The sequence below is a fragment of the Neoarius graeffei genome, chromosome 19, assembly GCF_027579695.1.
Source record: "Neoarius graeffei isolate fNeoGra1 chromosome 19, fNeoGra1.pri, whole genome shotgun sequence".
In the NCBI taxonomy this organism is placed as follows: domain Eukaryota; kingdom Metazoa; phylum Chordata; class Actinopteri; order Siluriformes; family Ariidae; genus Neoarius; species Neoarius graeffei.
The window spans coordinates 21,986,384-21,999,153 of record NC_083587.1 but is presented as its reverse complement, the minus strand read 5'-3'; the positions used below and the strand labels follow the sequence as shown (position 1 = coordinate 21,999,153).

Below are 12,770 nucleotides of genomic sequence, written 5' to 3'. Positions count from 1 at the left end.
TTTATGGTTTAGAATAATGTTAATGTTCTATAATGTTATGGTTCTATAATAATGTTAATGCAATTGTTTTACTGGGGGACTTCAACGCTCACATGGGCAATGACGGTGAGACCTAGAGGGGTGTGATTGGGAGGAACGGCCTGCCCGATCTGAACCCAAGTGGTGTTCAGTTGTTGGATTTCTGTGCCATGCACAGTTTGGCCATAACAAACACCATGTTCAAGCATAAGGGTGTCCATAAGTGCACGTGGCACGAGGACACCCTAGGGCGTAGATTGATGATTGACTTTGTAGTTGTTTCATCTGATCTACAACCGTATGCCTTGGACACTCGGGTGAAGAGAGGAGCAAAGCTGTCAACTGATCACTACCTGGTGGTGAGCTGGATCAGATGGCGAGGGAGGAGGCCAGACAGACCTGGTAGGCCCAAACGTGTAGTGAGGGTATGCTTGGAACGTCTGGCGGAGGCTCCCATCCGTTGGATCTTCAACTGCCACATCCGACAGAGCTTCAGTTGTTAGGATGCCCCCTGGACACCTCCCAAGGGAGGTTTTCTGGGCATGCCCCACTGGAAGGAGACCCCAGGGCAGACCCAGGACATGCTGGAGAGATTACATCTCTTGGCTGGCCTGGGAAAGCCTTGGTATTCCCCCGGAAGAGCTGGTGGAGGTGGCCGGGGAGAGGGAAGTCTGGGTTGCTCTGCTTAGGCTGCTACCCCCGCGACCCAGATCCGGATAAGCAGTAGAAGATGGATGGATGGATGGATGGATGGATGGGTTAATGTACCTCGGGATATTTATGGCTTAGCATGATGCTAATGGCCTCATAATATTTAAAGTTTAGAATAATATTAATGTACCTCAGAATATTTATGGTTTAGAATAATGTCAATGCACCTCAGGATATTTATGGCTTAGCATTATGCGAATGTACTTCAGAATATTTAAAGTTTAGAATAATATTAATGTACCTCAGAATATTTATGGTTTAGAATACTGTAATGTCAATGCACCACAGGATATTTATAGCTTAGCATTATGCGAATGTACCTCAGAATATTTAAAGCTTCGAATAATGTCAATGTACTTCAGAATATTTATGGTTTTGCTAATTGTATCATAATACTTATAGTTTAGCATGATGCTAAGGTTCTACCGAATCTTTCAAATTTATCAGGATGCTAATATACATCTGAACCTTTAGGAGTTAGCATGATGCTAGTGTCTTTGCATAGTGCTATCATACTTTAGCTAATGTACCTCAGAATACTTATAGTTGAGTATGATGCTAATGTCTCATCTCATCTCATCTCATTATCTCTAGCCGCTTTATCCTTCTACAGGGTCGCAGGCAAGCTGGAGCCTATCCCAGCTGACTACGGGCGAAAGGCGGGGTACACCCTGGACAAGTCGCCAGGTCATCACAGGGCCGACACATAGACACAGACAACCATTCACACTCACATTCACACCTACGCTCAATTTAGAGTCACCAGTTAACCTAACCTGCATGTCTTTGGACTGTGGGGGAAACCGGAGCACCCGGAGGAAACCCACGCGGACACGGGGAGAACATGCAAACTCCACACAGAAAGGCCCTCACCGGCCCCGGGGCTCGAACCCAGGACCTTCTTGCTGTGAGGCGACAGCGCTAACCACTACACCACCGTGCCGCCTGATGCTAATGTATGTCAGATTATTTAAGATTTAGCATGTTCCTGATGTACCTCAGAATATACGGATTAGCACAATGCAGGTGTGCTCCAGAATATTTAAGGTTTCCCATGATGCTACTGTACTTCATAGCCTTTCAAGGTTTAGCATGATGCTAATGTACGTCAGATCATCTTAGATTTAGCACAATGCTCGAGTACTTCAGAAACTTTTAGGGTGATACTAACATACATCAGAATCTCTAAAGCTTATAATAATGCTAATTTGCTTCAAAATTTTTAAAGGGTAGCGTAAGGCTAATGCTGATATACTTCGCAATCTCTGAGGTTTAGCATGATGCTAATGTATTTCAGAATTCTTAAATATTAGTGTAATGCTGATGTTTCTTCATAATACTTAAGGTTTAGAGTAATGCTAATGCACCTCAGAATCTCTGAGGTTTAAAATGATGCTAATGTAGTTTAGAATACTTAAATATTAGCATAATGCTAATGTTTCTTCATAATACTTAAGGTTCGAATTAATGTTAATGTACCTCAGAATCTCTAAGGTTTAGCATGATGCTAACACATTTCAGAATGCTTAAATGTTAGCATAATGCTAATGTTTCTTTATACTAATTAAAGTTCAGAGTAATGCTAATGTACCTCAGAATCTCTGACGTTTAAAATGATGCTAATGTATTTTAGAATTCTTAAATGTTAGCATAATGCTAAAGTTTCTTTATAATAATGTTAATGTACCTCAGAATCTCTAAGGTTTAGCATGATGATAATGTATTTCAGAATGCTTAAATGTTAGCATAATTCTAATGTTTGCTTCTTTGTAATAATTAAAGTTCAGAGTAATGCTAATGAACCTCAGAATCTCTAAGTTTTAGCATGATGCTACTGTAGTCAGAATGTATCGAATGAAATGAAGGAAAGGAAGCTGTAACCTCTTTTAAAATCTTTCTTGACACAAGCAAGCTAAGTGCCTAAATACTGACATCGCTTGAAAAATCAACATGCCACTGAATGATCATTTCTAATGAGCTCAAGTCACTTGAATAATGTCAATTAAAGACGGCAGAACCGACCAATTCCTCTGCTAGAAACCTGACATATTGGAAGAAGGCTGTAATTAAATGAGGTGGGGAAGCTGGAGCAGAAAAGGATCTGTACTAAGGCTGCACAATATATCGAAAAAGTATCGATATCGCGATATCATAGTTTGCGATACACATACCGCAAAAATTACTTAAATTTCGATAAAAGGCACATTTTTCTGTGCCGTCCAATCACATTTGAATGTCAACAAGCGCCGCGGGATAACTCCGCCCCCTATTGCAAAACAAGTAAAAGCCTCATGGTGATGGCGGAAGGTGGGAGCGGTAGCAAGTGTGGTGAGACAAACTTGTGTGAGGAGGAACTGGTTTCCAAAAAAAAAAATGCACGTCTGCTATTTGGAAGTACTTTGGATTCAGGAGGGATGACGTACTGCAAACTCAGGTACTTTGCAAGACATGTACCTGTAAAACAGTGGTGGGGCGGCTCACTGGGACAAACACTGCTGTACAGAAGCATAAAAACATAAAACCGCGCTCTCTCTCACTCTCTCTCTCACACACACACTACCTCTCACTCTCACACACACACTACGGCTCTCTCTCTCTCACACACACACACACACACACACACACACTGCTCTCTCACCCGCATGTGTTATTAACAGATTGTGTTTGAGTTTATGGTGAATCTGTGTCGCTCACCTTCATCTCCCGGGAGCCGCTGAAATTGCCATTTTGAATGCTTTATGTTAATGTAATGTAGTTTTCAGTTTTTTGTTTACTTCAACTTAAGACATTTTCTGCTGCGCTAACAAAAATTAAGAGATTTAAAGATGATTGATGGACACCATTGCAGGTGTAGCCATGTTTTTCCAATAAAAAATAATGTTGGAATGGAAGCGATGCATTGGGTGTTTTTTTTAAAATGCTAGATACAGGGCAGAACGGCGAGTAGAGGTAAGAAAAACATTAGATATTTAATTATCGTGATACATATCGATATCGAGATATTCAGTCATGTTATCGAATATCGCATATTTTTCTGATATCGTGCAGCCCTAATCTGTACGTCTGAGAGAAAAGCCACTCGTGCAGAAGAATCTATAAGTGATGGAGACAGACAGACAGACAGCAGCCCATAGGCTGGAGTGGGAAAGATGCTCTCCAGCTCACTGCCAGCTCCGCAAAACTTGAAAACTGCCTGTCGTCAGAAATAGAAACTGTGGTGGTGGCAGCGCATGGTGTTAAATTATTTACATCCTTCACTCTTGTCCAATATGGCAGCGATGTAATGCTGAGAAGTGCTCTGTCTCCGAGTAGCCTAGTTTTCCACTTATGTAGGACATGCACGCTTTATGTTAATCCTAACCTTTAACTAAACACAAGAGACGATCTCAGACACTTCACCTGAATTTGTCAAGCTGGAGTCACTTAGCCAATGTGTTCCTGCTGATTTTACTATAACAAAGTTACTTACGAGACTTTGACTCAGAAGAAGGAGGAGAAATGTTGGACACTGCTAAGTCACTCTTGGACTTTTTGGGCTTCTTGGGGTGAATCTGCCAGGCTCTGTCGTAACTCCTGAAATCCCGTCGATTACTTTTGCTTTCTGTGGAAATAAAAATTTGCTCTGAGACTGAAAGCTGTTTTTTTTTCTTTGTTTTTCTGAAAAGAATTGTTTGGCATGTGAGAAAGAGAAAGTGACAGGCAGGTGGACGGGCTGTGATCGATTTTCCGCCTCGCACCTGAATAGTCGCTCTCGGCCCACAGAGCTGCAGATCCAGACAGCGTTCGGTGAATCCGGCCTGGACTTTCCTGTTTGGTCTGTAAATGTCCAATTAGAAACGGGATTGGATGGTCTGGAGTCTCAGTTATCAGTTTGGTCATCATTTCCTAAAATAGTACAACAAAAAGCAGAAAGGGAAACGGACATGAAGCGTCCAAAAATTTCCAAAGGTTTTAGAATGAACATTTCTACCAACTCTTACTGTATTTTTTTTTAATTAAAAATGAAACATTTCTTGTTGAAAATCAGATCAGCAATCAGGTCTAGAGCACAATTTCCTGTACTCTGACAGAAACAATACTACAGGACAAAAAATATTTCCGTCAAAATAGCTTTTAAGTCTCATTAATGGGCCTTAAAAAAAAAAAAGCAAGTCCATTGATGAGGGTAAAATGATTTCCTATTGATTGTTTAGCACAGAATTATCATTTGTCACTGCGAACAAGAATAAACTTTGAAGACGTGTTTATGATTGTAGAAAAATCAGCAACGAAGGGTTCCAACCTGAATAAAGGGCATAAATTCTTCATGGAATAATTAATTCACAGCTATCAGGGTAAGGTAATAGTACCTTGACATTAGCATTAGTGATAAGTAGCTAGAGATGGAGTAAATTGATAGTGTATATGTATTACTTCGTATTTACTACATTTCTGTTCATTTCCATAAATCGCTACAAAGTTGTAGACAAGTGAAAAAGCTTAACATTCATAGCATCCGTTTCATAATGCTAGCTAGATGTATTTCTCGTTAACTGAGAGCTGATGTTTCAAAAGCTCATACTCTTTAACTCTGCCATTGCTGTTGTTGTTGTTGTTGTTATAATGGAAGTAAAGATACCCTGTGATTTCTACTTCCTGGAACCTGGAAGTGTGAAAAGGCCCCGTTTATCCCAGTTGACCATCTGCGCTCTTTATTTAAATCAAAATCCATCACCTCACCTAAGTTGTATGCAGTCGTACCCCTACACTCACCGGCCACTTTAATAGAAACTTTAATAGGAAGCAAGAGTGGAACTCAATGTGTTCTTCTGCTGTTGCATGCTGAGATGCTTTTCTGCTCACCACAACTGTAAAGAGTTGCTATGAGTTACTATATCCGTCCTGGCAGCTCGAACCAATCTAGCCATTTTCCTCTGACCTCTCTTATCAACAAGGCATTTGTTTCTACCCACAAAACTGTCGCTCACTCATTCATTCTCTCTCTCTCATTATCTCTAGCCGCTTTATCCTGTTCTACAGGGTCGCAGGCAAGCTGGAGCCTATCCCAGCTGACTATGGGCGAAAGGCGGGGTACACCCTGGACAAGTCGCCAGGTCATCACAGGGCTGACACATAGACACAGACAACCATTCACACTCACATTCACACCTACGCTCAATTTAGAGTCACCAGTTAACCTAACCTGCATGTCTTTGGACTGTGGGGGAAACCGGAGCACCCGGAGGAAACCCACGCGGACACGGGGAGAACATGCAAACTCCGCACAGAAAGGCCCTTGCCGGCCCCGGGGCTCGAACCCAGGACCTTCTTGCTGTGAGGCGACAGCGCTAACCACTACACCACCGTGCCGCCCGTCGCTCACTCACTCAGTGTTTTTTGTTTTTCGCACCATTCTGTGTAAACTCTAGAGACTGTTGTGTGTGAAAACCCCAGGAGATCATCAGTTTCTGAAATACTCAAACCAGTCCATCTGGCTCAAACCAACACCCATGCCACAGTGAAAGAAAGTCACACTTTGAGATCACAGTAATTTTTCCCGTTCTGATGTTTGAAGTGAACATTAACTGAAGCTCTTGATTTGTATCCGCATGATTGTATGCATTGTGCTGCTGTCAAGGGATCGGCTGATTACAGAACTGCGTCAAACAGCAGGGGTGTGGGTGTTCCTGATAAAGTGGCCGGTGAGTGTAGCTGCTTTATTGTGTTCCTACGCCTCTCAAACTGTATTTTAGTGCGCATTTCACAATTTTTCATCCATTTGCAGAGTCTTAATCAGAACTAAATGCCTACTTTTGGAAGTAAAGGAACCAAAGAGAAAAATAAAAAGACTGAGGGACATGTAGAGCTTAAAATATCTTTGAAAACTTACAAAATTAGAAGGGCACTCAGTAGGGTGAATACCTTCACCAAGCCACATATCATCAACATCAAAATCAAAGGACTTGAACCGAGGATAATACTAAAGCTGTACACCAAATTTCATTGAAATCTGTTCACGACTTTTTGAGTTACACTGGGAACAGACAAAATCCATCCATCCATCCATTATCTGTAGCCACTTATCCTATTCTACAGGGTCGCAGGCAAGCTGGAGCCTATCCCAGCTGACTACGGGCGAAAGGTGGGGTACACCCTGGACAAGTCGCCAGGTCATCACAGGGCTGACACATAGACACAGACAACCATTCACACTCACATTCACACCTACGGTCAATTTAGAGTCACCAGTTAACCTAACCTGCATGTCTTTGGACTGTGGGGGAAACCGGAGCACCCGGAGGAAACCCACGCGGACACGGGGAGAACATGCACACTCCGCACAGAAAGGCCCTCATCAGCCACTGGGCTCGAACCCAGAACCTTCTTGCTGTGAGGCGACAGCGCTAACCACTACACCCCAACAGACAAAATCATGGATCCACAAACATCTCTGAATTTGCATCAAAATCTAATCAATTGTTCCTTGGCCCATGGCTCGCCTTTCTTCAAAATTTCATTAAAATCTGTTCACTACTTTTTGAGTTATGTTAGGAACAAACCAACAAACAAATAAACAAACAAATGGAGGCAAAAACAAACTCCTTCAACAAAGTTGGTGGACGTAATTAACATAAACATAACTAAAAAATGACAAAAATTATCCAAGCATGGAGAACATGGAGCTACTATGCGGATGATGAAGGGGAAAAGAATACTGGAGATGAAGTTGGCAGGTAGAAGGAAGAGAGGAAGACCAAAGATGAGATTTATGGATGTTGTGAAGGAGGACATGAGGATGGGTGGTTGGACAGAAAAAGCTACAGAGGACAGGAGGAGATGGAGGGACATTATCTGCTGTGGCGACCCCTAATGGGAACAGCCGAAAGAAGAAGAAGGAGAAGAAGAAGAAGAAGAGGAGAACATGGAGTAAAATAAATGATTCGATTCTTGTATAAATAATTTGTTTAAAATGTTATGTTTGTTCATTGGTCCATGGTACACTGCATTTCTGCAGCACTGAAGCTGTTTCTGTCTTAATTTGCCTCTCATGAGTCGAATAAAATTCTGTCTGCAACCCAAAAATACATATTATGTTTGATTCACTTTCTGCAGCTCGAGTCGATTCAGTATCGAACCTCTTTATCACTTCAACTGAAATTTGCTCAAGGACCAAGACCACCTCACTCTGACGATCTCAGTCTGGATTTTGGGGTCCGCAGTCTCAGTGTGATTACCGGGTTCTCGTCTGCCTGGGGTAGAAAACATACCAGGGTTCGACTCACACTTAATGTCAAGTCCATTATCTCGTTCACTGGTCACTGAGCCATTCTGATCTTCTCTACGCTATATGCTACAGTATCTTTCTGTTGATCTCACCTCTCAATGTACCTTCATCCCATTTTCCCAAGTTATTCAAGAACATTCTGTATGAAGGCTGTTGTACTGATTTTGCCAAGAAAACCTTAAAAAACCTCCTTTGATAAATTAAATACACGCTGCACAATTAATCACTCGACAGAGATGTAAACACAGTGATTTCAGCTCCTGTAAACTACGTTGGGTAATTACGCTAACCAGGCATCGGGGTGGGGTGGGCTCAGAAACCGAGGGCTGTAATTTGTGGATTTTGCAGGAAGTGGAACGAGCGTGGTTGTTTTAAGTATTCTTGAGTGTGTAACTCAAGTGCTTTGGGGTAAACAGGAAAACACTGCGATGATCACATGTGGGAAATTTCCAAACGAAATACTGAGTCTCATCTCAGATAGGGTGGGCTACGTTTTTTTTTTAACCGACTAGTGGCCTAGTGGTAGCGTGTCCGTCTCTCAATCGGGAGATCGTGAGTTCTATTCACGGTCGGGTCATACCAAAGACCATTATAAAAATGGTACCTACTATCATCTGGCAAGGCATGCTGCAATACAGATGTGCATGGGGAGTTAAACTCTCGTGGTTACCAGAGGACTAGCCCCCCACTGTAACCCTAGCTATGTAATGGGCGAGAGGCCGAGGGCTATGAAAACGGAGATCGGCGCCGCCCGATGCGCCACCATCAGAGTTGGGCCTGGTTAGTACTTGAGTGGGAGACTGCCTAGGAATACCAGGTACTGTAGGCGCAGAAAGGACTTTGACTTTTTTTGACGTTTTTTTTAATTATTATTATTATTTTTTGAGTTGCATGAACATCACCGATGGATGAAGATGTGCAAAAAAAAAACAGGCAGACCAATCTAAAAACCAGTGCTTTAAGAAACTGAGTAAAAAGTAATACAAATTAAAAAAAAATCTGATTCTTTGAAGAAGATAATCACACATGGATGTAGAGCATATGTGAATTTACATCGGCGTCCAAACACAAGATCATGTCAAATGTGATTTCTTCCGATTCCATCAACAGGACTAGCAGTGACAGACTGTGTGGAGGCAGATACAGCGAGGAGCTCTTGCTCAGTCTCACTAATAGATGAGCTGAAGGCTTGCCAAGTCCAGCCAAGCTTTCAAGGGTATCGACTCCACAAGACTGCAGCTTCCAAGGATTCTCAGCCTCGGAAGACGAGGTTATCTGCAGTCAGCAAGGACAGACGGGTCATTCTTAAAGCCAGATATGCTTAGACTTATTTATTTAACAAACGCTTTTACCCACTGCGACTTACACGAGAGATAGAGCATAGTCCAAGCACCAAGCTGATAAAGGAGCCAAGAGCAATACACATGCTGCAAGACTGAGTTCCACTGTCTGACACACACACACACACACACACACAGGACTCATTTAGCAGTTTAAAACTAATGACAAAAATTATCAAACTTGTAAAATTGCCATCTTTCTTTTGAGTCCTAATTGGATTCATGCTGCAGTGTGATATCACATCATTCATCTTCTGGAAATGCTTTATCATTTCCAGGGACATTGTGGATCCGGAGTCACAATACAGGATAATAGACAGGACATTACACCTTGAATGGGATGCCAATCCATCGCAGGACAGCATGCACACACACTCCTCCCAACATCCAGTGTTGTGCAAAAGTCTTAGACACCCTATTTTTTTTCATACAAACTTTGTTATAGATTTCTATTTTATGACTTCTACATTATCGAGTCGGTACAAAAACATTTTAGGGTCCAAACGTTCGGGTTTTTTCCATCACAAAATTAAATGTTACAGGAACAAAAAAAGTTTGTACCCGAGCAGCATATTCTGTAAGAGAGCACTTTTCAGATTAAAAAAGAGAACATAATGAAGGCTGCTGGGTTTCGGTGCAAAATGAAGACGCGAGTGTGACAGTCAAAGTGTCCAGAAGAACTGGGGCTGGTTCTGTAAGACGCTCAGTAAAACCTACAGCTCATTTCCGCATAAAACTGCACTCACTATACTGGAGACTCCTTTTTTTTTTTTTTAAAGCAAAGGGTCGTCTCACACCAAATACTGACTTTGTTTCATTGATTATGGCTCACTGCTTACTGTTTATAGTATTTTTTTTAATGTTGAAACATTTCATTTCATTATTTTTAAGCCATTTTTCATTTCTTTACATGTGCTTAAGACTTTTGCACAGTACTGTAGTTTTTTTTTTTCTCCAAATACAAACATATGCTAAATTGCTGTAGAGTAAAACATTGAAGGTGCGGTCTATTAAAATGCAGTATATGGGGTTCTTTAAGCACTTTTACTTGACGCCCTACGACAAGGGTGCTGATATTTTGTAATTCTGTTCACACTGCAAAAAATGATATCTTAGCAAGTGAAAATATTTTGAAAATAGTTGAAACGATCCAGCATTTCCTATGTGTCAGCCCTGTGATGACCTGGCGACTTGTCCAGGGTGTACCCCGCCTTTCGCCCGTAGTCAGCTGGGATAGGCTCCAACTTGCCTGCGACCCTGTAGAACAGGATAAAGCGGCTAGAGATAATGAGATGAGAAGAATACAAGACACCAATTCTGAGATTATTAAAAATAGATATCTTGTCAAGTAAAAATATCTGTCCATGTAGCAAGATAATTTCACTAGTATTAAGTATTTTTTTCCTCAAATTCAATTTTCAATTTTTTTTTTTGCAGTGCATGTATCAGAGTACATCACAGTACCAGTCAGAAAATTTGGACACACCTTCTAATACAATATATACAGTGGGGCAAAAAAGTATTTAGTCAGTCACCAATTGTGCAAGTTCTCCCACTTAAAAAGATGAGAGAGGCCTGTAATTTTCATCATAGGTATACCTCAACTATGAGAGACAAAATGAGAAAAAAAAATCCAGAAAATCACATTGTAGGATTTTTAAAGAATTTATTTGCAAATTATGGTGGAAAATAAGTATTTGGTCAATAACAAAAGCTCATCTCAATACTTTGTTGTATACCCTTTGTTGGCAATGACAGAGGTCAAACGTTTTCTGTAAGTCTTCACAAGGTTTTCACACACTGTTGCTGGTATTTTGGCCCATTCCTCCATGCAGATCTCCTCTAGAGCAGTGATGTTTTGGGGCTGTCGCTGGGCAACACGGACTTTCAACTCCCTCCAAAGATTTTCTATGGGGTTGAGATCTGGAGACTGGCTAGGCCACTCCAGGACCTTGAAATGCTTCTTACGAAGCCACTCCTTCGTTGCCCGGGCGATGTGTTTGGGATCATTGTCATACTGAAAGACCCAGCCACGTTTCATCTTCAATGCCCTTGCTGATGGAAGGAGGTTTTCACTCAAAATCTCACGATACATGGCCCCATTCATTCTTTCCTTTACACGGATCAGTCGTCCTGGACCCTTTGCAGAAAAACAGCCCCAAAGCATGATGTTTCCACCCCCATGCTTCACAGTAGGTATGGTGTTCTTTGGATGCAACTCAGCATTCTTTCTCCTCCAAACACGACAAGTTGAGTTTTTACCAAAAAGTTCTATTTTGGTTTCATCTGACCATGTGACATTCTCCCAATCCTCTTCTGGATCATCCAAATGCTCTCTAGCAAACTTCAGACGGGCCTGGACATGTACTGGCTTAAGCAGGGGGACACGTCTGGCACTGCAGGATTTGAGTCCCTGGCGGCGTAGTGTGTTACTGATGGTAGCCTTTGTTACTTTGGTCCCAGCTCTCTGCAGGTCATTCACTAGGTCCCCCCGTGTGGTTCTGGGATTTTTGCTCACCGTTCTTGTGATCATTTTGACCCCACGGGGTGAGATCTTGCATGGAGCCCCAGATCGAGGGAGATTATCAGTGGTCTTGTATGTCTTCCATTTTCTAATAATTGCTCCCACAGTTGATTTCTTCACACCAAGCTGCTTACCTATTGCAGATTCAGTCTTCCCAGCCTGGTGCAGGTCTACAATTTTGTTTCTGGTGTCCTTTGACAGCTCTTTGGTCTTGGCCATAGTGGAGTTTGGAGTGTGACTGTTTGAGGTTGTGGACAGGTGTCTTTTATACTGATAACGAGTTCAAACAGGTGCCATTAATACAGGTAACGAGTGGAGGACAGAGGAGCCTCTTAAAGAAGAAGTTACAGGTCTGTGAGAGCCAGAAATCTTGCTTGTTTGTAGGTGACCAAATACTTATTTTACCGAGGAATTTACCAATTAATTCATTAAAAATCCTACAATGTGATTTCCTGGATTCTTTCCCCCCATTCTGTCTCTCATAGTTGAGGTATACCTATGATGAAAATTACAGGCCTCTCTCATCTTTTTAAGTGGGAGAACTTGCACAATTGGTGGCTGGCTAAATACTTATTTGCCCCGCTGTATTTAATAATTAAAAGTCATTTCATGTCCTAAAGTAATGATGGATGTCGTTTCTCTTTACTTAGTTATTTGGTTCTTGACATAATATGTATGGATTACTACAGTTATGGTGTTGAATAGGGCGATTTACTGATTTTTTATTATTTGCGATTTATTGTTTGATGATGTCAAATGGTGGGCGGCACGGTGGTGTAGTGGTTAGCGCTGTCGCCTCACAGCAAGAAGGTCCGGGTTCGAGCCCCGTGGCCGGTGAGGGCCTTTCTGTGTGGAGTTTGCATGTTCTCCCCGTGTCCGCGTGGGTTTCCTCCGGGTGCTCCGGTTTCCCCCA

The 12,770-nt window shown here is 41.9% G+C and overlaps 1 protein-coding gene across 1 annotated transcript in view; it reads right to left on the bottom strand.

The window, feature by feature from the left end:
- c19h8orf34 (chromosome 19 C8orf34 homolog) overlaps positions 1-12,770 on the bottom strand; it is a 233,269-nt gene that overhangs the window by 187,234 nt on the left and 33,265 nt on the right. Inside the window, exons 2-3 of the mRNA XM_060900851.1 lie at positions 4,467-4,614; positions 4,199-4,330 (exon numbers count right to left, since the gene is read on the bottom strand). Of these exons, the coding sequence (XP_060756834.1) occupies positions 4,199-4,330; positions 4,467-4,614 (280 nt within the window). The remainder of the gene's footprint in view (positions 1-4,198; positions 4,331-4,466; positions 4,615-12,770) is intronic.